Below are 27,787 nucleotides of genomic sequence, written 5' to 3'. Positions count from 1 at the left end.
GAGGATCGCAAGAATCAAGGCAAAGATTTGAAATACAAAGAAGTAAAAAACACCCAACCAGAAAGGCAAAAAGAAAAAAGAATCCAAAAATATGAAGATAGTGTAAGGAGCCTCTGGGACAACTTCAAGCGTACCAACATCTGAACTATGGGGGTGCCAGAAGAAGAGAGAGAGCAAGATACTGAAAACCTATTTAAAGAAATAATGACAGAAAACTTCCCCCACCTCGTGAAAGAAATAGACTTACAAGTCCAGGAAGCGCAGAGAACCCCAAACAAAAGGAATCCAAAGAGGACCACACCAAGACACATCATAATTAAAATGCCAAGAGCAAAACACAAAGAGAGAATATTAAAAGCAGCAAGAGAAAAAGTTAGTTACCTACAAGGGAGCATCCATACAATTGTCAGCTGATTTCTCAACAGAAACTATGCAGGCCAGACAGGAGTGGCAATATTCGAAGTGATGAATAGCAAGAACCTACAACCAAGATTACTCTACCCAGCAAAGTTATCATTCAGAATTGAAGGTCAGATAAAGAGCTTCACAGATAAGAAAAAGCTAAAGGAGTTAATCACTGCCAAACCAGTATTATATGAAATGCTGAAAGGTATTCTTTAAGAAGAGGAAGAAGAAAAAAGTAAAGATAAAAATTATGAACAACAAATATATATCTATCAACAAGTGAAGCTAAAAGTCAAGTGAATAAAATCTGATGAACAGAATAAACTGGTGAATATAATAGAATCAGGAGCATAGAAAGGGAGTGGACTGACAATTCTCAGGGGGAAAGGGGTGTGGGGGTGCGGGAAGAGACTGGACAAAAATCATATACCTATGGATGAGGACAGTGAGGGGGGGGTTAAGGGCAGAGGGTGGGGTGGGAACCAGGTGGAGGGGAGCTATGGGGGGAAAAAAGAGGAACAATTGTAATAATCTGAACAATAAAGATTTATTAAAAAAATTCTTAAATGTGCATAATTTGATCTTCCAACTATCCTAAAAATAGCTCACATGTACATGAAATATTAATATAAGGTGAGTTTAATAGTAAACAAATATGAATCTAAGTATCCATTAGTCAATAGCAGAACAGTTAATAAGAGCATGATGCATCCATTCCTATAAGTAGGAATACTGAACCTAACCTAAAAGACTCACTAGGAAACAAGGAAGACTCATATTCAAAAACCAATGGCTGCCCTAGCCGGTTTGGTTCAGTGGATAGAGCATCAGCCTGCCGACCAAAGGGTCCCTGGTTCAATTCTGGTCAAGGGCATGTAACCCGGTTGCAGGCTTCTCTCTCCCACCCCCAAGGGCCCTGATCGAGGGCGTGCAGGAGGCAACCAATCGCTGTATTTCTCTCATATGGATAAAGTTTCTCTCTGTCTTTCCCTCCCTCTTCCACTCCCTCTAAAAATTAATAGAAAAATATCCTCAGGTGAGGATTAAAACAAAACAACAACAACAACAACAAAAAACGGGCTCAAGTTAAAAAGGACAAAGGAGTCAGCTTTAAAAAGTCCCCACAGGCCAAATTTCTGACACTTGGAGCATCAAAAGGAAGAGTGACTGTAATTGTTCTTGCATCAACCTTTTGACCACACACGTTAGTAGTAGTACTTAGGAGTCTTAAGAAACATCTATGCCCTGGCCGCTGAGGCTCAGTTGGCTGGAGCATTGTCCCAGGTTGAGAGTGCAATCCCTGGTCAGGGTGCATATAAGGAGGCAATTGATCGATGATTCTCTCTCACATTGATGTTTCTTTCTCTGTCACTCTCCCTCTAAAATCAATGAAAACATATCCTCAAGTGAGGGTTTAAAAAAAAAGAAACTTATATATCCATGAAACATACAAACACATTCAAAGAAATAAAAGCAGAGACACAACAAAGAGAAAAACAGAAAAGGTAGATCAAAAGAAATTTTTTAATGACCAAGTATGAAATGTGTCACCATCTCATTAAAAACAGATGCACAGAGAATATCCTCCTTGAGCATTCACATGGGTATGGCCTGAGTTCTTGAAAATATCACCAGTACAAGTTTACCCCTAAAGCACGAATGAAGAATAAAGTAGAGAACAAGTCTCACTGGCCCAGAATCACTGGATTCTCAGGTACTAATGATAAGGGACTCAAATCTGCACTCATTGTGCTGAAAAACCCATTCCAGCACTCATGAAAATTCGAAATCACTATTATGAACCTTCAATGCTCCTAGGTAACAGTCAAACCTGGAATTACCACACTTATAGTAGTATAATGGAATAACACCAAATTAAGTTCAATGGGATATCTTGGTAACATTTTTTATTGTAGGAAAAAAGAGCCTCAGAAGGCATGAGACAGGAAATTTTTTTTTTAAGTTATAAAATTTTCACAGTGCTAACCAAAGTGAGCACTTGAAAGAACTGCCCACATGGTGTTTTTATCTGCTTGTTTTGGCAGAATTCTTTCAGCTAGGAAAATTGTCCATATAGTTGCTTCTCAATAGAAAGTAAGAAGGAAAACAGCTCTAATTTCTTCATAAGAATAAAAATTGAAAAAATTAAGTAGTATAATAGGCAAATATAACACAATAGCATAATGCATCTATCCTAGCATACATTTAAGAAATTTACACATACTCTTACCTTCATCCTCTTAAAAATAAAATGTTTCAAAATAAAAAGCAAGCCACATCCCCAATATGCATAATAGAAATCTGTAAATATATTAAAGGAAAGCAAAACCACATTATGGGTTTTCTGTAATATATAATTAATCCCTAATTGCAAAAAAGTTAAAGTCAAGAAAGACTAAAGGGATAAATTCATAAATTCACCCAAACTGGTAAATTTAAAAGGCCACTAAAGAAACTTAAAAAACCAAGATACATGCTTTATATCACCCAGGGCAGACTCTCTCATAAAATGTCCTGTCTCTGATACTATCATCAAGGAATATTAAATCAAAGTATATACCGGCAGTTCTAATTCTCAAACTCAAACTGATATATACATTGTATTCCAAGACAATGTCAAATTTTTCCAGGGAATTCTTAGCATAAGCTATAATTTTGTCATTCTACAATGTGCTTCATTTTAAGACATATATTAGAAAGAAAATTAATCCACATATTTTTTGTAAATTTTTTGGGGGGGGAATAAGTCAAATAATTTCTCACTTCAAACTTACATATTTTTTTCTTTAAACAGTTATTGACCTGCCCTAGCCAGTTTAGCTTAGTGAATAGAGCATCGGCCCACGGACTGAAGGGTCCTGGGTTTGATTCCAGTCAAGGGCACTCACCCTGGTCCTGGTCAGGGTGCATGCAGAAGACAACCAATCGATGTGTCTCTCACATCAACCTTTCTCTCTCTCAGTCTCTCCCTCCTCTCTTCCACTCTCTCTAAAAATCAATAGAAAAATATCCTCGAGTGAGAATTAACAAAAAAATAATAATAGTAAGCAGTTATTGACCAAATTTTCTGCACTTACCTATCAGCATCTTTATCTTCAGGCAGCATGGGAGGCAAAGGTAATGGTGGTAACGTAGAGGTCACTAGAGCCACATGTTGTTCCTTCTCCTTGGCTCCTGTGCTTGGTGTAAGTGGTTTGGTTTTCTCTTTAAGAGATACTGGTTCCTCCTTTGTAGCAGCAGATTTACTCTCCTTCCCAACTGCTTTCTTGGCGGTTTTATCTACAATCAAATTATTGTCCACCTTTGTTACCTGAATAAGTGGCTTTGTTTTTGCCTTGTCATTTTTTAAAGTTCCACCACTTGAGGGAGAAGGTGCAGGCTCAATCTTAAGTTTCTTCACATCCTTCACATGGTTTGTTTGTGATGCGCTGGCACCAGTTTCTGTGTTCCCCTTGGTAGGTGTAGAAGTGTTTGAGGCTTTGGCAGCTTTGGCAGCGGCCTCAGCAGCCTTGGCTGCCTCTGCAGCTTTCGCTGCCTCTGCAGCTCTTGCTGCCTCTGCAGCTCGTGCTTTTTTATTCTTGTTCAATTCAGCTGCCAGGCTACTCTTCAGAGTTAGTGTGCTAGGAGAAATGCTAGAATGACGACTTCTGGATCTAGACAATCTGTGCCTACTACGAGATCTTGAATGCCTAGATGAATATGGGCTTCTGCTTCGGGATTTGGCAGACCGTCTGGCGGAAAATAATTAAGATTTAGTCAGTAATTCAGAAAAGTGCAGATAAAATTTATAAAAACTGCTAACTCCAGCTGTGAAATGAAAGATTTATTTAATTTCAAAATCATAATATAGTTTTTGTGGGAGGATTTTTTAAAAACAAAAAGTGCTTTTAAGTAGAATATTGTCTGGTGATCTGGTGGCTATAGTTTTACTGAAACTAGAGCGAATGTCTTAATCTTGATCTAGCCTACAAATGCTCAAAGGTGAGGTTGGCTGAAAACAGATTCTGAGAGAAGAAATACTGTTAAGAATTAGGAGGAAGTCCATCAGGTGTGGCTCAGTGGTTGAGCACTGACCCATGAACCAGGAGGTCATGGTTCAATTCCCAGGGCTGTGGGCTCGATCCCCGATGGGGGGGCCAGGAAGAAGGCAACTGATCAATGATTCTCTCTCATCATTGATGTTTCTATCTCTCTCTCGCTCCCCCATCCTCTCTGAAATCAATAAAAACATTTTAAAAAAAGAATTAGGAGGAAAAAGTGTGACAAGGCATCACTACTGTCTAAGAAAACAGAAGCAGGCAACAAGGATACCAGGGATAGGAGTAGCAGGGTGACTGATCTTTTACCAGGGAGACAATCTCTACATCTCAAAAGCATCTTCACCCATTAAATTCAGAAGTAGGTCTGTCTACAAGAGTGAAAAAGACAAAACCTGTCATTAGGCAATAAGTAAAAGTTCCTAAATCTTGGGAACTACTTAATGACTGTGCAATTCACTTCTCAGAAATTATTGGAGGCCCAGCCTGTTTGGCTCAGTGGTTGAGTATTGACCTATGAACCTGGGGGTCACAGTTCGATTTCCAGTCAGGGCACATGCCCAGGTTGTGGGCTCGATCCCCAATGTGCAGTGTGCAGGAGGCAGCCAATCAATGATTCTCTCTCATCATTGATGTTTCTATCTCTCTCTCCCTTCCTCTCTCTGAAATCAATTATATATATAAATAAATGAACAAAGGACCTGAATAGATACTTCTCCAGAGAAGATATACTGATGGCCAAAAGACACATGAAAAAATATTAAATATCACTAATCATCAAAGAGATGCAAATTAAAACTACAATAAGATATTATCTCACACCTGCCAGGATGGCTATCATCAATAAATCAACAAACATGTGCTGGCTAGAATGTGGACAAAAGGAAACCATCATGCACTGTTAGTGGGAATGCAAACTGGTACAGCCACTGTGGAAAACAAGATGGCATTTCCTAAAAAAAAAAAAAAATTAAAAATGGAAGTGCCTTTTGACCCGGTGATCCCACTTCTGGGAATATATCCTAAAAATCCCAAAACACTAATGTGAAAGAATATATGCACTCCTATGTTTGTTGCAGCATTATTTACAACAGCCAAGATCTGGAAACACCCGAAGTGCCCATCAGTAGATGAGTGGATGAAAAAGCTGTGGTACATTTACACAATGGAATACTATTCGACCATCAAAAAGAATAAATTCTTATGCTTTGTGACAGTATGGAGAGCATTATGCTAAATGAAATAAGCCAGTCTGAGAAAGACAAATACCATATGATCTCACTTATATGTGCAATCTAATGAACAAAATAAACTGACGAACAAAATAGAAACAGAGGCATGGATACATGGAACAGACTGACAGCTGACAGAGGGGAGGGGCACGTGGGGACTAACTGAAAGACGATGAAGGGATTAGCCAAAAAACATATACAGCCCAGCCAGTGTGGCTCAATGGAGGTCACGGTTCGATTCCCAGTCAGGGCACATACCAGGGTTGCAGACTTGGTCCCCATCGTGCAAGGAGGGCAGCTTATCAACTGTTCTCTCTCATCATTAATGTTCCTATCTCTCTCTCTCTCCCTCTCCTTCTCTCTCTCCCTCTCTCCCTCCCTCTCTGAAATCAACAAAAATATATTTTTTAAAAAAAACAACATATATACATAACACATAGACAACAGTGTGGTAGCCAGAGGGAAAGAGGGTGGAGGCTAGGTGGAAGTGGACAAAGTGGGGGGGGGGGGGGGGGGGGGGGAATGGAGACCAAAAGAAACTTTGCCTGGGGTGATGGGACACAATGCAGTGCACAGATAATGTTTTATTGAGTTGTATACAATTGAAACCTGTATGGTTTTGCGAACCGGTCACCCCAATAAATTCAATTAAAAATAAAGACCCTGTGATTACATAGTACCCAGTACCCATCCAGGATCATCTCTCCATTACAAGTTCCCTATTTTAATCACATCTTAAAAAGTAAGTCCCTTTTGCCATGTAGGGTAACATATTCACAGGTTCACAGGAATATCTTTGGGGAGGGGTGGGGCATTATTCAGACTACACACCCTCATCTTCAATTCTCCAGGGTACTGTTCTATTTCAGACCTTATTAACGCTCCTGTAGGCTTCCTTCCTTAACTTATTAAAAATAACTGATCTTTTCACATATCTAATCTTTCCCTGCTCCAATTATTTCTATAGACATGATAACTAAAGTAATCCTCACTGTTCAGTGATTATTGCATGTCCCCAATTCACTCACCTTCCTTCTCTTTTTAGTAACTATTCCAAACCTTCACAACTTCCCTCAAGTTCACCCACCATTCCCAAAGTCTTTTCTTTTCTTTTTTTTTTTTTTAGATATTTTATTGATTTTTTACAGAGAGGAAGGGAGAAGGATAGAGAGTTAGAAACTTCAATGAGAGAGAAACATTGATCAGCTGCCTCCTGCACACCCCCTACTGGGGATGTGCCTGCAACCAAGGTATATACCCTTGACCGGTATCAAACCTGGGACCTTTCAGTCCGCAGGCTGACGCTCTATCCCAGACGTCCTCAAACTATGGCCGGCAGGCCACATGCGGGTGTTTTTGCCGTTTTGTTTTTTTACTTCAAAATAAGATTATGTGCAGTGTGCATAGGAATTTGTTCACAGTTTTTTTTAAACTATAGTCTGGCCCTCCAACGGTCTGAGGGACAGTGAACTGGCCCCTTGTTTAAAAAGTTTGAGGACCCCTGCTCTATCCACAGAGCCAAACCAGTTAAGGCCCAATGTCTTTTCTTAATATCACCGTACTTCTATTTCTCAGAAAAAAATAAAAAGATTATCAAAAGCAGGTCTCTTGCTCTAGCCAGTTTGGCTCACTGGAAAGAGCATCAGCCTGTGGACTGAAGGGTCCTGGGTTCGATTCTGGTCAAGGGCACATGCCTGGGGTGTGGGCTCGATCCCCAGTGTGGGGTGTGCAGGAGGCAGCCTATCAATGACACTCTCTCATCACTGATGTTTCTATGTCTCTTTCCCTCTCCCTTTCTCTCTCTAAAAACCAATAAACATTTAAAAAAAACACACCAAACAAACAAAAAGCATGTCTCTTGCCTGCAAATGTAATCTTCATCTCCATCCAAGTTACATTCCACCTGAGTAGAGGTGTTTCTCTTCCTATCCAAGGCTAAGTCCTCTAAAATGCTATCGTTCTCATACTCCTAGATCAGTGGTTCTCAACCTTTCTAATGTCGCGACCCTTTAATACAGTTCCTCATGTTGTGGTAACCCCCAACCATAACATTATTTTCGTTGCTACTTCATAACTGTAATTTTGCTACTGTTAATGAATCGTAATGTAAATACCTGTGTTTTCCGATGGTCTTAGGCTCTACAGAGAACCGCTAGCAGGGTCGCCTAAAGACCATCGGAAAACACAGATATTTACATTATGATTCATAACAGTAGCAAAATTAGTTATGAAGTAGCAACAAAAATAATGTTATGGTTGGGGGGTCACCACAACATGAGGAACTGTATTAAAGGGTCGTGGCATTAGAAAGGTTGAGAACCACTGCTCTAGATCCTCACAGTGTGGTCTACGGACAACAACACTGGCATCATCTGAAAGCTTGTCAGAAATGTTAGTATCTCTGGCCTCAACCCAGACCCTTTGACACAGAACCTGCATTTAATAAGACCCTCATTAAAGTTTTAGATGGACTATACTGAGCACCTCTATTGCAAGAGTCCATTTGCTTTTTTGTCTCAAGGAATAAATAAAATCAACTCTCTAAGCTTTTTAAAAACAGGCCAGAAAAAAACATGCAAATGATGGTACCTTGATATTGTATTTTTACCTCTTCTTCCAATTACAGCCAAATTCTGGCTCATACCCTCACTGTAATTATTGAGGTGACCAATGATCTACCTTTCCTTTATTTTGGGGGGTGGGAGAAAGGAGAGAAGAAAAATATCAATATCTATGATGACAATGTTGATCACCCCCTTAAAAAACACTTCCTAACTACTTCCACTACTTTTTTCCTGATTCTTTTCTTACTTCTATGATTCTCAGTGCTCTTTAAGGTTATCTTCTTCACTATACTTATTCTCCCACAATAATTTATTTTATGCTTATGGATAGCTTTAATTATCACCTAAGTATTGATTACCCCACCAAGTCATCCTCCCCCTTCCAACTATCCTATATGTACCTTCAACACAATACAGTTAAAACTATTGTTTCCGCCCTCACCCGTTTGGCTCAGTAGATGAGCATCGGCCTGCGGACTGAAGGGTCCTGGGTTCGATTCTGGTCAAGGGCATGTACCTGGGTTGCAGGCTCAATCCCCAGTAGGGGGCCTGCAGAAGGCAGCTGATGGATGTTTCTCATCCATGTTTCTAACTCTCTATCCCTCTCCCTTCCTCTCTATAAAAATTAATAAAATGTATTAAAAAATAAATGTACTCTCAATAACATAAGATCTCTGTACATCACATTCCTCATCTATAAAAGAGATAATAAAATGAGAATAATCTCAAAACAACAACAACACACTATTGTTTCCTCTCCAAACCCACCCTCCTTTCTCCTTAAATATATCCTATTCTCAGGCAATGGTATTCACTGAAATAGCAGAAATCCATAAGTCATTCTATATTCCTTTCCTCCCTTCTTCAATATCCACTGATATCCAAGACCTGCTAATCCTACCTAATAATCCTACCTAATAATAGACAAATATGCAAATTGACCATACCTCTGACACACCCACAAGCCACACCCACGAGCCACGCCCACCGTCCAATCAGAGCAAGTATGCAAATTAACCTAACCAAGATGGCTACAGCCACAGAGAGCAAGGTTTCCTAGGTAACAGAAGAAGCTAAGCTTTCCACCTGCCCTTGCCAGGCCTAAGCCTCCACTCAAGCTACAAAGTTTCAATTATAGAAGGTAAACAAATTCAAACAGAAATGGCGGCAGAATGGAGCTTGAGAGAGCAGGCCAGGGTTGCTCCCGGCAACAGGGGAAGCAAAGCTTTCCACACACCCTGGCCAGGCCCACCCGCTTAAGCTACAAAGTTTCAATTATAACCCCAACACAAATGGCTGCCGGCCGCGGAGGGAGCCCCAGGCTTGGCTCCGCTCCAGGCTACAAAGTTTCAATTGTAGAAGGAAAATAAATTCCAGATACCAGGGCCTCCGCTTGGGTTGCCAGGGGGGTGGCCGGCCTGCAAACCACCACAGGCCCCTCGCTCAGGCCACCCCATGCCCCAAGGGAACCCCACCCTGATCAGGGACACCCTTCAGGGCAAACCAGCTGGCCCCCACCCCTGTACCAGGCCTCTATCCTATCTAATAAAAGATTAATATGCAGATTGATCATCACTGCAACACACAATATAGCTGCCCCCATGTGGTCAAAGATCCTGCCCCCATGTGGACACAAGATGGCCACCACAAGATGGCCAGCAGGAGAGGGCAGTTGGGAGGCACCCGGCCTGCAAGGGAGGGCAGTTGAGAAGGATCAGGCCTGCAAGGGAGGGCAGTTGAGAGGGACCAGGCCTGCAAGGGAGGGCAGTTGGAGGTGATCAACCCTGCAGGAGAGGGCAGTTAGGGGTGACCAGGCCAGCAGAAGAGGGAAGTTGGGGGCAAACAGGCTGGCAGCGGAGTGGTTAGGGGGTGATCAGGCTGGCAGGCAGAAGCGGTTAGGGGCAATCAGGAAGGCAGGCAGGCAAGCAGTTGGGAGCCAGCAGTCCTGGATTGTGAGAGGGATGTCCGACTGCCCGTTTAGGCCCGATCCCACCGGGCCTAAACGGGCAGTCGGACATCCCTTGAGGGGTCCCAGATTGGAGAGGGTACAGGCTGGGCTGAGGGACAACCCCCCTCCGTGCACGAATTTCGTGCACCTGGCCTCTACTTCTATATATAAGCATCTCTCCAGTTTTCCAGGCTCTTTATCCCAATAGTTACTATTTCACATTAGGGCTTACATCATCTCTCCCTTGGCCCAATTAGTATAGAGACCAAAACCATAAAACATCATTTCCAAAATATCCTTTTTGACAGGTTCCCTACTTCTAGTCTCTACCTTTTCCAATTTACTCTCCATACTTCCACCTGCATCTTTCAGTTATTCTTCTACAAAACTCTTCACAGCCTTGCACTGCATACAAAGGCCTTGCCAAGCCATCCCAAAACACATAAAGAGAAATATTTCTCCGACACTCCTCTCTTCACCTCTTTTATCTGCTAAGCAAAGAGATACTTCATATCAAAGCATCAGGTCTACAAGACCTCTATATAAAGTTTTCCCTTATCAAGTCAGGCAGCTGAAAATGTTCCTTTTCCTTTGATTCTACCAGCTTTTGGTCATATCTCATTAGAATAATAATTAGATCATCTGTCTTCCCTAACTAAACTGAGATCACTGTGTCTTCATAGCCCTACCTAGCACAAACATGGCAATAGCAGATGCTTAATAAATATTTGCAGAATTAAGTATATTGCTGATAGTATTCTTACCAAATTAATTCACCTTCCTTAGCCTGGAACCCTGCCTTTCTTATCAATTTCTGAATCTGCCTAATGCTTCTTTCCATGCCTTTACTCCCCCAGATTCATCTACTGAGAAATTTCTCTTCCTTCCATCTTCTATTAAAGTCCTATCCATCTTTTAAGGCCTAATTCAAGAGTCCTTCCTTCAGAAACCCTTACCACCAACACCAAGAAAGCAGCAAGCTCTCCTTGCTTGCTTGAATCCCCATAGCACTTTATATAATTTTTATGACTCAACGTTGTATTTTATGTACCACAGTAGAGGCCCAGTGCACGAATTCGTGCACGGGTGGGGTCCAGATGGCCCACCCTGATTGGGGCCGATCGGGGCCAGGCCAGCTGGGGAAAGGAGCCTCGGGAGGTTGGCCGGTTGGCCCCGCCCCATTGGCTGGCCACAGTGCAGGTCATAGCGACCAGTCGTTCTGGTCGCTTGGCTTTTATATATATAGATTGTCTACTAGACTACATCCTCTTTGAAGAGCAGAATAGACCTCTTTGAGGTCTATTTTTTTTTTTTATCACTCCATACCTCTTAGCATAATACCACATAAAGAGCAGTCTTTTACTGAATAAACAAACATACTGCATTGAACCTCACAGTTTACAAAACACTTTTCTAGGCATTTTTAATTTGACTTGCTCTTCATAGCAACCAAGGTATAAAAGAAAGCAGATGGGGGGACTAAAATAAAGATGGTTAAGAAGTTTATTTAGAGTCCAGGAGCTACGAAGAAGTACAGTCAAACTCAAGACCAAGTTTTCCAATTCAAAATCAGGCACTATTTATTGCTACTATACCATACTACATCCTTCCCCTTCACTTATTTGATTCTTAATTATCTTCATGGATCAAGCTAAAGTACCATCTCCTCTATAACCTCCACATTTGCTGAAATCACATAACACTTGTTACATACCGCCTTGTATTTTATGTCTTTTGGCTTTTAAAAACAAAAGCTGGATGGTCTTAAAACTTTCCAATGGCTTCACAATGCATTTAGAATAAAAGTTAACATCTTTGTCATCCACAAGACCCAAACTGCCTCTCATCCTTAGGCTCCAGCCATACTAGACTCTTCTGATTCTTCAAAAGGTCACACTTCTTCCTGACTTGATATCTCCACACATACTGTTTTCTCTTGGGATGCTGAGATCATCACATGGCTGATTCTTTCTCATCATTCAGGGCTCCATTTATCAACTCCACAGTGAGATCTCCCCTCACCAGAAAGATATGTGAACACATCTATACACCCCTCTCCTCCACCAGTCTTGTTTATCATTACATCGCCAGTGCCTAAAACTTTTTCTGTCATGCAACAAGGGATCAAAAGATTTCTATTGAATTGATGAATAAAAACAAGTAAACAGGTTATATTCTCTGAATGCCTGCAAATACTAGCAGAATGCTTTGCGTCGTTGATAACCAGCTAGTTAACCAATGGTCATAGGTCCATTGATAAAATTCTACTTAAACTAAAAAAATAGAAAACAATTACATTTAGTTAATTGGTATCTTCATATAAACACTGAGATGATTTTATTATTTTCATTAACAACCAAACATCTTACACTCGTTTTCTAATATGAATTTAATAATCAAAACTAATTTTTCTAATGTAAACATTTCCTTATTTTTAATAATAGAGGGTCTTTGTGATTATAAAAATAATATAGTCACATAAGAAACACAAATCACCAGTAAAGAAATTAAAATGCTCCCTTCTCTTTGGTAACTAGAAAAGGCAAAATAAAATAATGGTAATAAATTTCCATCCATCAGAATGGCCAAAATAGAACTTTTAAAAATATCAAGTATTCATGAGAATGCAGAGAAATGGTCATACATAAATTATCAATTTATAAATATAATTGTTAAGGCTTTTAAAAAGTCAATTTGGTAATATCTATCAAATGCTTTTGATCTGCAATTTTACTTACAAGAATACCTCTTAGAAAATATTTCCATTTGTGTCAAAAAGTTATTACACAATATCCTTTAAAGGATAGCTTGTAATATAGGAAAATCAGCTTAGTACCCAACAACTGATAGTTAAATAAAGCTTGATAAATTTAATTATGGAATATTATCTAGCCTTATGGAAAGACCTTCAAATCCTACTACTTTAAAAAAAGCATGTAAATAACAATGTTTATGGCAAACACTCTTAACATTTATATGTACATGTCTGTAATTATATATGCAGAAAAAGGATGTACTTCAATCTACTTACATGGTTATATGTTTGGAAGGTAATGGGAATGAAAAGACATAAAGGGCTTCTTTTACATCTTGCTCTGTATGCTTCTGTACTGTTTTCAGTAATTTCATATGTGTTTTAAATATAAAGAGAGGGCAGATTAAAAGAAGCAAAATAACTTTATAATAGAAAACTAAAAAAATACAGGAAATTTTAAAGATAAACACCACTGGAAATTACTATAAACCAAAACATAGAGTATAAATTAAAATTAAAAAGGTTGTACAGATTTATTCTTACTCCACTATACCAACTGCTTAACTTCAAATAATTAAATCTAGAAAATGAATGCTTTTAGTAATACTAGCTAAATAAAGAAAATACTATCAACATTATGCATATATTTTTCATAACAAATAGATGATTTCTTTTTTTTCTAGCCCTTAGGACAGTAATGGGTAATAACACAGGCTCATGTTTCAGGTCAACCAAAACACCCAGAATTTTTTACAGCAAAAATTAGACTCTCTGGGAAACAACTTTCATCAAAAAATAAAATTAGGCCCTAGCCGGTGTGGCTCAGTAGATGGACGGCCTGTGGACTGAGGGGTCCCGGGTTCGATTCTGGTCAAGTGCACATGCCGGGTTGCGAGCTTGATCCTCGGTAGGGTGCATGCAGGAGGCAGCTGATCGATGATTCTCTCTCAGCGTTGATGTTTATATCTCTCTCTCTCCCTCTCCCTTCCTCTCTGAAATCAATAAATATATAAAATAAAATATAAAATAAAATAAAATTAGGCATTTCTGGAAACTTCACAGCATCATTTTGTGGAGAAAGACTGAATACATTTTCTATATGATCAGGAACAGGACAAAGAAGTCCAATCTCACCACTTCAATTCAACACTGTACTTAAGATTCTAGCCATTTCAATTAGATAAAACAAAAATAAAAGGAATCCAAGACTGAAGGGGAAAAAAGGTAAAACCACCTCTGGAGATGACTTAATCTTGTATATAGAAAATCTGAAGGAATCCACTAACAAACTATTAAGACTAAGAAATAAGTCAGGAAAATGGAAGGAAAAATGAAAAATACTAGTATAGAAAAATCTATTATAGCTCTATACACCAGCAATGAACAATCAAAATGAAATTACCAAAAAAAACAAAAAACAAAAAACAAAAAACTCCTATTTACAATAGCCTTAACAAGAAATCCAGGAATAAATTTAACAAAAGTGCGAGGATTCTGAAAACTTCAGAACACAATTGAAAATATAAAGGAAACCGTAACAAAATGGAATGAAATTTCATGTTCATATATTAGATGACTTAACATTAAAATGTCAATATTCTCATATTGATCAACAGATTCAATGCAATCCTTACAAAAGCTTAAGTTACCTTCTTTGCACAAATTGGCAAGCTGATCCTAAAATTCACATGGAAATGCAGCCCCCACACCAAAGAAAAAAACAAAGACAAGCAATCTAAAAGAAAATTGGAAGACTCCCTTCCTGTTTCAAAAATCACTAAAAAGGCAGAATAATCAAGAATGTGTGGTATAGTAAAACCTCGATTTTATGGCCTTCAATTTAACAGACTGGACTTAATGGACAAAATTCCCAGTCCGTATGTCATATGTGAAAATTATAACCCTCTTCATTTTAAAATCCTTTTAATTAAGATTTGTTTAAAGTTAAATTAAGTATTTTTTGTTAACTCACTGTTATTTTTAATAAATTTTAGCAAATAGGCCATATGTTGGAAAAAACACTGTAGTAATTTCACCAACATAAATTACTATTACATTACTACAACTATCTATAAAGCCCTAATTTGCAAACAGACCGAACAGCGGAACAACCGGACAACCAGTTGCTATGACGTGCACTGACCACTAGGGGGCGCGTGCAGAACATGATGGGCATCGGCCGTGGCAGGATGGTGGAGCAGGTGAGTGGGGGCACCAGACCAAGGCAGGGCACAGGTCGCTGTCATCGGGGCGAGCCTCTGGTGGTTACTGAAAATTCTTTGCTCCTGTACGCCATGGTCCCGCCCAGCGCTCACACCTGCTGCTGGCATTGGCCCCACTCGCACCCACTGCCAGCGCCAGAGCTGCCACCCTCTGCTGGTCCCGATCACTTGGCGCCATCAACAGGTGCGAGTGGTGGCTGCTGGCCCCGATCGCCCCTGCAGGCTTCTCCACCTCCCCCTGCTCCTGCGGGGTGATCAGGGCAGCAGCCACCACTTGCACCCGCTGACGGCACCAACCCTGCTCACACCCACTGCTGGCGCCAGCCCCTTTCGCTCCACACTGTCAGTGGGTGAGAGCGGGGCCAGCACCCTCAGCACGTGGGAGCAGGGGTGGTGGGAGCGGGGCTGCCGGCAGACAGGGGACTGGGGGCCGCGGCAGGAGGGGCCGGGCGGGGGCATGGAGGAAGGGCCAAGACCCACCCCTGTGCCCACCACAGCCTCACGGCCCACAGTTCCTTTCAAGGTGCACGAATTCATGCATTGGGCCCCTAGTAGTCTACATATTTAAACCCAAGAGTCACCGCTCTTAAGCAATGTTCATAGAATGATTAGCAAGTGATCACACTGCATCCCTCAGTAATTGGTTCTGTTGCTGCTCAGTAATTGGTTCTGTTGTTTCTAGTGGAACTTTCTGCAGCAGTTTTGCCCAGCTGGGCTCTAGGCCATCCCTCAGCTGTGTGCATTTGTTTACCAGAGGTTACTGGTGAATGCATGCATTTAAATTCAGTAGAAATTTAAAATTACAGTAATACATATAGAAAACTCTTCTGTGAAATTAAACTTTTCATACATGCTTAATTTTAATTACACAAATGTGTCGGCGTAAGTAAAAACAGATAAACTAATTTATCCATTTTTAACATACTCATTCGGAAAACCCACTTTATGACAGACTTTCACCTTAACAGATACTCCCTAGCCCAAATTAGTCTTATATCAAGGTCTTACTGTATATGTATACCTCATGGACACAGAAAATAGTGCTGAAGGTCTGCAGCAGAGTAGGGGAGCAAAGGAGGAGGAGTGTGAAATGAGGGACATCTGTAGCCCTGCCAACAACAAATTAAAAAAAATTTTTTAAAGAATGCCAATGGAGAAAGAATTGTCTTTTTAACAACTGGGACAACTAAATATCCACATGCAAAAGAATGAAGTTGGACCTCTTTCTCTCACCATACAAAAAAATTAACTCTAAACATATCAAAGACCAAGATATAAAGTTTAAACTGTAAAACTCTTTGAAGAAAATATAGATATTTGTGACCTTCAGTTAGGCAAAGCCTTCTTTGATATGACACCAAGGCATAAACAAAAGAAAAAAACAAAGTGAACTTCAACAAAATTTAAAACTTTTGTGCTTTAATGGACATCATCAAAGGGATACAATGGGAGAAAATATTTGCGAATTAAATACCTGTACCATAGTTTAACTGCTCCTTTATTCATAGTACTTAGGTTGTTTCAAGTTTGTTTGTTTGTTTTTCCCCCTTGGTGCACCGTTCCCAGAGGTACTGCAATACCGGGTCGATGCGTGGAGAGGACGAAGCAAGCTCCTATTCCATCTCCCTATTCCAAAAATACATCCTATCTAATAAAAGAGTAATATGCAAATTGACCATCACACCAACACACAAGATGGCTGCCCCCATGTGGTCAAAGATGGCTGCCCCCATGTGGACACAAGATGGCTACCACAAGATGGCCAGCAGGGGGGGGCAGCTGGGAGGGACCAGGCCTGCAAGGGAGAGCAGTTGTGGGCGATCAGGCCAGCAGGGGAGGGCAGTTGGGAGGGTCCAGGCCTGCAAGGGAGGGCAGTTGGGGGCAATCAAGCCTGCAGGGGAGGGCAATTAGGTTTGACCAGGCCAGCAGAGGAGGGTAGTTGGGGGCGACCAGGCCTGCAGGGAAGATCAGTTGGGGGGGGACCCAGGCCTGCAGGGGAGAGCCGTTGGGGGTTACCAGACCTGCAGGGGAGGGCAATTAGGGGCAATCAGGCTGACAGGGGAGCAGTTAGGCATTAATCAGGCTGGCAAGGGAGTGGTTAGGGGGTGATCAGGCTGGCAGGCAGAAGCGGTTAGGGGCAATCAGGATGGCAGGAAGGTGAGCAGCTGGGAGCCAGCAGTCCTGGATTGTGAGAGGGATCTCCGACGGCCCGTTTAGGCCCGGTCCTACCGGGCAGTCGGTCATCCTACCAGGGGTCCCAGATTGGAGAGGGTGCAGGCTGGGCTGAGGGACATACCCCCGTGCACGAATTTCATGCACTGGGCCTCTAGTTTAATATAATGTCCTCAGATAGAGGACGTATCAGATATTAAACTGATAAGAACAGATACTACACTTGATCTTAGCCAAAAGGCCAAGAAGCGATCAAGTTGTTGTTTTTCAATTAGGTAAGCATTATTCATCCCATTTTACAAGACCAAAGTTCAAAAAAGATAAGTTAATGGAAATGCTTACTATTACTCTGCTACAAAAGCACCTAAGTTCATATCTGTATAATTTCTAAGCCCTTGCTTTTTTCAACTGGATAATTACCCATTTAACAAGTAGTAGTCATTTGATTGTTTTTTGACACCCTAGAACTTCTTTCTTTTCTTCTTCTTTTGAGTCCAGAAACAATGACTCAGAAGCTAAATGACTTGTTCAATGTTACACTATTAGAATGGCTGAAATGGTTATGAACAAATCATCTGGGGAAGACTCCACTTCTTTGTATTAAACTAAGACTGACTCTCCTGAATACAAGAATTCCTCTCTCTAGGAGGAAGAATGTTACAAGTCATGTAAGAGATTTGTATCCAGAGTATATTAGGAATTCTTAAGATTCAACAATAAGAAGACAAACCAATTTTAAAATAAGTAAAGGATCTGAATGAACATTCCCCCAAAAAAATATATATAAATAGCCAATTAACACATGAAAAGATGTTCAGCATCATTAGTCATAATGAGATACCATTTTAAACTCCAGGATGATAATAATAAAAAAGACAACTAATGCCAAGAATATGAAGAAATCAGAACCCTCATATATTACTGGTCAGAATATAAAAATGATGCAGCCACTTTGAAAATAGTTTGGCAGTTCCTTAAAATGTTAAACATAGAATTACCATACATCCCAAAATTCCATTCCTAGGTATATATACCCAAGAAAAATAAACTATACATAAATGTTCACAGAAGCATAATTCATAATAGCCAAAATATATAAACAACCCAAATGTCCATCAACTAACAATAAAATGCAATATATCCATACAATGGAATAATACTTGCCATAAAAAGGAATGAAGTATTAAAACATAATACAACATAGATGAGTCTTAAAAACCTTATGCTTAAGTAAAAACAGAGCATGAACTATATGATTCCATTTATATGAAACTAAACACCCAGTGCATGGTGCATGAAATTCATGCACAAGTAGGGTCCCCTAGGCCTGACTGGCAATCAGGGCCGATCTGTGGGGCAACCGGAGGGGTGATCAGGGGTCCCCCACTGGCACCCGCCTTGGGCCTGCGGGCTGGGAGCAGCTCCTGCATTGAGCGTATGCCCCCTGGTGGTCAGTGCATGTCATAACAACCAGTCATTCCACCGTTTGGTCGATTTGCATTTTAGGCTTTTATTATATAGGACTATTGGCCTAGTGCACGAAATTCATGAATGGGGGGGGGGGGGGGAGTTGTCCCTCAGCCTGGCCTGCACCCTCTCCAATCTGGGACCCCTCAGGGGATGTCCAACTGCCAGTTTAGGCCTGATCCCTCTCGTAATCCAGGACCACTGGCTCATAACCATTCTGCCTGCCGGCCTGCTTGCCCCCAACTGCCCCCCCTCCCGCCGGCCTGATTGTCCCTAACTGCCCCCCCTACCGGCCTGCTCACCCCCAACTGCCCCCCTTGCCAGCCTGCTTGCCTCCAACTGCCCCCCCCCCGCCAGCCTGATCGCCCCCAACTGCCCTCCCCTTCTGACTTGATCACCCCTTATTGCCTCTGCCTCAGCCCCGCCACCATGGCTTTGTCCAGAAGGACATCCGGAAGGTATCCCAGTTTAATTAGCATATTACCCTTTTATTAGTATAGACGATGCCCAGAACAGGCAAATCCATAAAGACAGAAAATAGTTGCCAGGCACTGCAAGAGGTGGGAATGGGGAGTGATTACTAAGAGGTGGAGTTTTGTGTGTGTGTGTGTGTTTTGGGGGAAGGGGTGATTAATATGTTCTAAAATTAGTGGTGATGGCTGTACAGCTCTGTAAGTATACTAAAGACCACTGATAGTAGCACTTAAAATTAGAATAAATTGCATGGTGTGTTTGAATTTTATCTCAAAAAAGGTGTTATTTTTAAAACTAGAAAAAAATAACATAAAATTGTTTTTTGTCTGTTCTAAAAGTATACTTCCTTTCCTTTATGTTCCTTACACAACACTAAAAGTTAAAAAAATGAAAGACACATGGCTGACTTTTTACAGAGTGGCTCAGCTAAACAAGTTCTAATTCACTGAGCATAAACTCTGCGTTTGTCTTCACGTTTCACTTAAAAAGATGGCGAGGAGTAGAGGAAGAGCGTAATACTTGATTTGCCCAAAGGCACATACTTTTGATTAGTCTAGCTCTAGTTATTATGAATTTATTCACAGGCCAACACTGGACCCTGTTAATATCAACAGGATTTTTTTTTTTTTTTTTTTTTTTTAATTCTGAGGTTTGCCAGCGGTGTAGCTAGGTGGTTGAGCATCGACCCATGAACCAGGAGGTCACGGTTCAATTCCCAGTCAGGCACATGCCCAGGTTGCAGGCTCAATCCCCAGTGTGGGGTGTGCAGGGAGCAGCTGATCAATGATTCTCTCTCATCACTGTTTCTACATCTCTATCCCTCTCCCTTCCTCTCTGAAATCAATGAAAAAATATATTTTTTAAAATTCTGAGATTCTAGATATTTTCTTATCTACATCACTTTAACATCATTTTCTGGGTACCTATTATCTATCATATGCTGTGTCAGTGCTTAAAAGACATAAGATTTAAAAAGAACCTCATGGGACTTACAATCTAGTATCTAAAGTAAAAACAAAATATTCTGAAAATAGTCGTCAAGCCAGAATCAAAGTACTGAGGGATAAAAAGTACATGTAGAACTCCATACCCGCATAAATATCTTTCAAAATGGAGGTTTTCAGACAAATGAAACAGCAGACCTACATTATAAGAAATATTCAGAGCCATTCCTTTTGACAGAGGAAAATACTACATCAAAGTTTGAATGTGCACAAAGAGATGAGAAAGTGTTTGCAAAAGTAGCTTTTCTCATTTTTAAATTTCATGTAAATATAACATGCATAAGTTATACATATGTAGAAATAAAGCATGAAAAGAATAGTACTAGAGAGGAAGAAAGTGAAAGTATACTTTTGTAATGTCATATTATGCATGAAAGTAGACTGATAAACTGAAGAGATATATTTTAAAACAAAGAGAAAAACTGTGACTATTAGGTAAAGTTTTTTTTAAGGCGGGAGGGGGAGGCCTACAAAAAGCACGTTATAAAAGAGAAACTACTAAATTGGATTTCATCAAAATTTAAAACCTTTGCTCTTTGAAATTAAGGAAAGGCAAGCCACAGTCTGAGAAAAAAACATTTGCAAAACGTGTCTGACAAGGAGCTTGTTTACAGAATATGTACAGAATTATTACAATAAAATTCATGAAGAATATGGACAAAACATTTTAAGACACTTCACAAAAGATATGAAAAGCCAATAGGCATATGGAAAGATGCTCAACATTGTTAGTCATTAAGGAATTGCAAGTTAAAACAACAGTGACATGCCACTACTCATCTACTACAACAATAGCTAAAGTCAAAGACTGACATAAACTGAAATCTTAGTGAGGATGTGAAGCAACTGTAATGTTCAAGTAACAAAAACAAGAGCTGTATTCCTACAGCAGCTTTGTTCAGCCCAAAACTGAAAATAATTCAAAATGTTCAACTTGGTGAATGAATAAGCAAATTAATGGTATGTCCATAAGTGGAGTATTAATCACCCATAAAAAGGAACAAACCACCTGAACATGCAACATTGATGAACCTCAAAACCATGTTAAGTGAAGGTACACAATGAAAAGTACATACTACGGCCCTGGCTAGGTGGCTCAGTTGGTTGGCGCAATGATCCCTGGTTGTGGTGCTTATGGGAAGCAAATGATCAATGTTTCTCTCTCACCCAGCCCCCTTCTTTTCTCTCTAAAATCAATAAAAATGTATCTTCAGGTATTAGGATTAAAAAAACATACATACATACCATGTAATTCCATTTATATAAAGTTCAATAAAGATAAAAGTAATGTGATGAAAAGCAGATCAGTTGTTACCAAGGACCACAGGTAGAAGTAGGGGACAGAATGAAAGGGATATAGGAAACGTTTGGAGGGGGGCCTAGAAATGTTCTTTTTATCATGATTGTGGTGGTTACACAAGTGTATCTTTGTCAAAATCCACTCAATTATACAATTAATATTGATGAATTATATTGTATATAAGTCACACCTCAATATAACTGATTTGTGGTTGTTTTTTTAAATGAATTATTGACACACCCAATATATCTAAGAAGGAGGGGGGACAACTCTAATATAATCTGAATATAGTAAGTATTCATAAAAGTGATCTCAGTGCTAAAGAAATTAAGACAAATCACTTCTGGATGAGATTAATGAAGGCTTCGTAGATGGTTGGAAGAATGATCAATAGGATTGGCTTATTGAGTCAAGGGCATAAACTAAAGTACAGAGGGCTTACAATTCCACGCTTTTAAAATAGTAAGAAGTCTAGACCCATTGAAATAGAGAACAAGCTGGATGGTTACCAAACGGAAGGGGTGGAAGGATGGATAAAACAAACAAAACACAAAAAAACCTGAAGTTGAATTTATCTTATTCACTTTTATCATGTTAACCCTTTGCACTCGCTTGCTTTTTTCTCGATTCCTTTATTCTACTCGGGATTTAATTTTTTAAATACCCCAGATTTTACAAAGCGCGGCATTAGAATAAAAAACTGGAGTTTCTTTTCATACAAACTTATTTATTTGGATTTTTTTATATTTCAAATTATTGATACATTCAATAATTTAGCTACCGATGCTAACCGTGTCGAGTCACACTCGACATCCGAGTGCAAAAGGTTAACTTGCTCTACAGCTGCCATGACAGAAATGTCAGTGATCTTTGATTCAGACTTCTTGAGCAAAGGGCTTTAAGAAGTTTCCACTATTAAAATTTCCAAAGTTTTTATTATTATACTAGAGGCCCAGTGCACAAATTTGTGCATGGGTGGGGTCGGGCCGGGCCAATTAGGGGCGGGGGTGGCCTGGGGGAGGGGCCTGGAGAAGACCCACTGAGCTGGAGCTGAGTATGGGCCCTAGGCTTCCCAAGGAGGGTGGCCTCAACAAGGAAACAGAAACCACCAGAAGGCTCTGCAAACAAGCCCTGAACTCCCTTTGGCCAGGTGGACTCAGAGCTGGCGTCTCTGTGTGTACATTAGACACAGCCCGGCACTCGCCTTTGTCTGTTGGTCAAATCCATTGCATCAAAAAACTTGTTCCCCTTCTTCTCTTTGGGCCCTTACAACAAATACAGGCCAATTGGAAGACGCTGGCCCCAGTGGCAGAGCCAGGCCCCATAATCACCATGAATTTAGGCCTAAGGCAACTGGGTAGCAATTTCCACGGAAGAGAACACACTGTTTTAGAGTCTTAATTCTCTCCTAAAATGTGCCCAGCTGGTCCTCTTTAGCTGGGATAGATTGAACTAAGGAACCAAAGACCAAGTTTCCTCTGAGGTGGGATCCACCCTGAGCTGGCTGGTGGGCAAGGCCCTCACAGGCAGCTGCCTTCCCCCCAAGCTCAGTGTGCTCTGAGCCAGTCTTTTTCTGGTGGTGCCAGGTCCTGGGCTGCAGGTTGGGCGGCAGATCTACAGGGTTTCTCTCCGTTGCCTTCCTGGCCTCCAGAGCAGTACCCTCAGGCCTGGAACACCAGGCAGCTGTCACCAGAGCCAGGACTCAGAGAGCAAAGGAGCTGGCCCGCGCCAAGAGGGACCAGCAGGTGGCCAGGCTGCACCCCCTACCCCACTTCTCAGTCTCGCTCACATGGATCAGGCCAAAGCCCGCTGCCCGAGACTGGCGCCATGTGGAGAGGGTTGCAGCAGGGAGAGGGGCGCCCTGACCTGCCAGCCTTGGTGACGATCACCTTGGTGTCCAGTTGATTTAATTCGTCCCACAGAGCCTTCATCTCAAGCTGCACGCTCACACTGGCCACCTTTGTATTCTTCTTTACCGGCGCCTTGGCAGCGGCTGCACAACTGGCCCTGGGGCCCCCGGGCTCAGCAGCAGCGGCCCCTGCAGCTGACGCGTCATAGCGACCAGTTGTTCCTCTATAACGGTCGCTGGGCTTTTATTATATAGATAAACTTAAAATAGAGCAATAAACCTCCATGGGGCAAATTAATGATACTTTAATTATGAAGGGATGTCAGTCCCACCATCAATGTTTCATTCATGAGTACCAATAATTGGGAATTTATCAACCAATAAACCAACCAGTATTCTAAGACTGAAAAATAATAATCTCACTTTAAATAGCATATGAAGTGGTGAAGGGATTGAGGAAAACAGAGAAAAAATTCATGGACTAAGTATAGTGATTGTGGGGAGATAGGGGGAGGTGGAAGAGGGTATGGGGGGATAAATGGTGATGGACAGAGACTTACTGGGGTGGTTAACACACGATACAGTGGACAGATGATGTGTTATAGAATTGTGCATCTGAAACCTATAGAATTTTAACCAGTGTCACTCCAATAAAGTCAATAAAAAGGGGAAAAAAGTAGCATATGCAGTGCTGTGCAACCCTTTAAAAAAAGCTGCTTTTGTTCATTGAAGCATTGCTTGTAACAGCAAATACTGAAAACAACTAAAGTGTCCATTTTTAAGGGCTGGTTCCATAAACTAGGAGGCAGTCATTCACATAATGGAATACTACACAGCTTTGGAATAAAAGAATAAGGAAACTCTTCCTGTACCAACATAGAAAGGTCCCAGGACATATTGTTAAGGACAAAACGCAAGTTACAGAAAAGTTATATAATGTGCTGCCTTTTGTATAAAAGAGTAGGAAGGGAAATAAGAACATATATTCATCTTTGCTTTTATTTAAATAAAGAACACTAGACCAATATGAGACAACTGAGTGGCATATAATAAGGGGCAGGGAGAAAAATTCTATTCACCCACATCAAGTGAATCTTTATCTCTTCCTAAAAAGAAAAATAAAAATAAAGGAAAATAGTAAGGAGTCCAGTTTGTATTTTGATCAGCATCCTATATAATAAAAGCCCAGCGACCAAATGGCAGAATGACCAAAACAACAGGTCAACCAGTTGCTATGATGCGCACTGACCACCAGGATGCAGATGCTCAACAAAGGAGCTGCCCCCTGGTGGTCAATGCACTCCCACAGTGGGAGCGCTGCTCAGCTGATCGGGATGAGTGGCTGCTCCCGCTGTGAGAGCAGCTGCTCAGAGGGCGGGTCCACAGTCACTCGGCTGACCTGGACGAGCAGCGCTCCCACAGCGGGCTGATCCCCGCAGGCCATGCCCCCCACCAGTGCACAAATCCTACGCACCTCTAGTATATAATAAGAAGTAAGGGTAGTTTGGGTGAGTCTCGGGTGGGAAGTCTTAAATGCCCAATACAAAAATTTGAATCTGGCCTGGCTGGCGTGGCTCAGTGGTAGAACATCGACCTATGAACCAGAAGATCATGGTTCAATTCCCGTCAGGGCACGTGCCCAGGTTGCATGCTTGATCCCCAGTGTGGAGTGTGCAGGAGGCAGTCAATCAACAATTCTCTCTCATCACTGATGTTTCTACCTCTCTCCCCCTCTCCCTTCCTCTCTGAAATCAATAAAAATTTATTTTAAAAAAAGAAGAATTTGAATCTGTAAATGTTTTATAGGAAAATGACAGAATCAAAGTGGTATTTTAAGATTAATTTCAATGCAGAAAACAGTAGGAGCTTGAAGAGTAAAGGCCCAAAGCATGCAGATCCAACAATAAGAAGATCCACAAATTAAGAAGTTTTAAACTAAATCAGAGTGGACTAGAGACCACTGCAAAAGCACCAACAGAACAAGCAATTTATTAGAAGTGGGGAGGGAAAAGATAAATATTACTTTAAGCACTGGCTGGCTGGGAGAAACGACTACCTCTTAAAACACTTGCACACATACATGCAAATCAAAAACTTCTTAAAACATAATCAAGATTAAAAGACAAAAGACAACTCATGAAAAATACTTGCTAATTAAAGCCATGCACACACAAAAAAGTTAATATCTCTAATACAAAAAAAGGCTCTTAAAAACTAATATGAAAACAAACAAAAATCAAGATAAAAGAACGAAAAAATTGATAAAAATAAATTTAGCATTATTAGATATTAAAGAACTGCAACTGAAAACAGGAACAGGATAACTGACAACTCCACAGACAGTGGAGACTGAGGAAATGGGTACTCGCATACTTGGAAAATACAAATTGATAAAAGCTTTCTGAAGATGCAATATGACAGAATTATCAAAACTACAAATGTGCATAGCATTTTTGGCCCAAGAATTTTACCCCTGGGAAATGTAATCTAGAAGATATTATGGGACAAATGCATATAAAATTTGCAATAGATACATAAACATAGCAAAAATAAGTCCTTTAGGAGCTTACAGTGTAAGAGTAGCAAAATGGACTTGGCCAAACAAGTTGTAAGTACACCAATACAATGGAATCCTAGAATCAATAAAAAGAATATACTATGGATTACAGGGTACAAAATAGCATTATAGTATGTTCCCATTTATATAAAGTTTTATGTACCTATGTATATATGCATAGAAAAGTCTAGAAGACTGTTCATCAAAATATCAAGGGTAAAACATCTCAAGTGGCTGGACTCAATGCGCCTTGAATCTCTTACCCTTTTCTATACTAACCGAAAATTTCTACAAGCCTCTACTATCTTTATAAACAAGTGAAAAACAATATCTGAAAAATATGACTCCAAGAAAGGTAAAATAATTCATTTAATGTTGGATAAATTAAGTTTGGAGTGTCAAAAAAAAAAATAAAATCTCAGTGAATGTGTCCCTATGCAACTGAAACTAAAGAAACAGAAAAGTGAGAAGGCACACAGCCCATTAACTATTTTCAGCTTTTAGTTTATCTCACTACCCTTTTCTTTTCCATTTTATAAAAATTCCAGTTTTAACCTAAATTTTACCCTCTAATCTACATTTTATTTTCCCAATATATTAAGAACATGAGATTCTCCCACAATTTAGATATGCACAATTTAGAAATTTAAGGAACAAAAATCAGTGCAAACAATACTAATACTTCTGATCATTTTGCTTCCAACACCCACTTTAAAGCTTATAGATATCTACATCTGAAACAAAGCAAACCAAAAACAAAATAAAAACTTCAGTAATATTTATTTTAAAAGTACACAAGAAGAAAAAACTAATGATCTTAAACCCAGCCGGCGTGGCTCAGTGGTTGAGCATCGACCTAATGAACCAGGAGATCTCTCTCATCACTGATATTTCTCTCTCTCTCTCCCTCTCCCTTCCTTTCTGAAATCAATAAAGTTGTTTAAAAAAAACAAAAAAAACAACAAGTAAATAAAATTATTTTAAATAGTGAATGTTAAGCAACATTAGTTTTAAACTGGTTTTTCAGAAATAGCTACAATTTTTCAGTTGGCGTATAGAAGCTTGAAATTCAGTCTGCTCAGAAAATTATCACTAAAAAAAAAACAGATCATTTATCTTTGATCAGTATGCAACAGAGCACAAATATAAACACTAGGAGTGAATTTATTATATTCACAATAAAAGTGATTCCCAGCTTCAACCTATTTGATAAAGAAGCTAGAAAAAGGTTCTTAAATTCTCTCCTCATAAATCAGTTATTATTTTCCCTATCCTAGAGTATATGTGAACCAAAATAGCAAGTTTCGAAACACAACTGATATCTGTGCAAAGATTCATTTGCATTAATCTGTGGAGAAAAATGATATTTCAATCTAATAAACATTTCAGTATAATTACTTTAAGAAAAAAAGGTATTTCAATTAATTCAACCACTAATACACTTTGGAATTTGTCCTCTAGGAGCTTACAGTCTAGTAGGTAAAACACAAATATAGCCAGCCAAGTAATCAGAATATTAAATAGGGTTTTTTAAGCCCCATAACAAAGATAAAGCAAAGTGCAAGGAATATAAGAAAAGGAATAAACTTTTTTAGATGAATGCAGAAAGGTTACAAGATGGAGTGGAATTTGAGTTGGGTTTTGAATGCAAAACTGGAGACAGAGAAGAGAAAAAATGGCATTTCAAGCTAAAAGAACAGCAAGAGTAAAATTATAGAACAATGGTTCTCAACCTTTCTAATGCCGTGACCCTTTAATACAGTTCCTCATGTTGTGGTGACCCCCAACCATAAAATTATTT

The 27,787-nt window shown here is 40.1% G+C and overlaps 1 protein-coding gene across 2 annotated transcripts in view; it reads right to left on the bottom strand.

Annotated features, from left to right (window-relative positions):
- CDK13 (cyclin dependent kinase 13) overlaps positions 1-27,787 on the bottom strand; it is a gene marked incomplete at its 5' end in the record, with an annotated part of 123,146 nt that overhangs the window by 87,770 nt on the left and 7,589 nt on the right. For both annotated transcript variants that reach the window (XM_079786516.1, XM_079786517.1), the window contains one exon: positions 3,483-4,136. In XM_079786516.1, coding sequence (XP_079642642.1) covers positions 3,483-4,136 — 654 coding nt within the window. The remainder of the gene's footprint in view (positions 1-3,482; positions 4,137-27,787) is intronic.

Source organism: Cnephaeus nilssonii, assembly GCF_951640355.1.
Source record: "Cnephaeus nilssonii genome assembly, chromosome: 12".
NCBI lineage: Eukaryota > Metazoa > Chordata > Mammalia > Chiroptera > Vespertilionidae > Cnephaeus > Cnephaeus nilssonii.
Note: the sequence above shows the minus strand (reverse complement) of the source record. Positions and strands in the feature narration are given on the sequence as shown.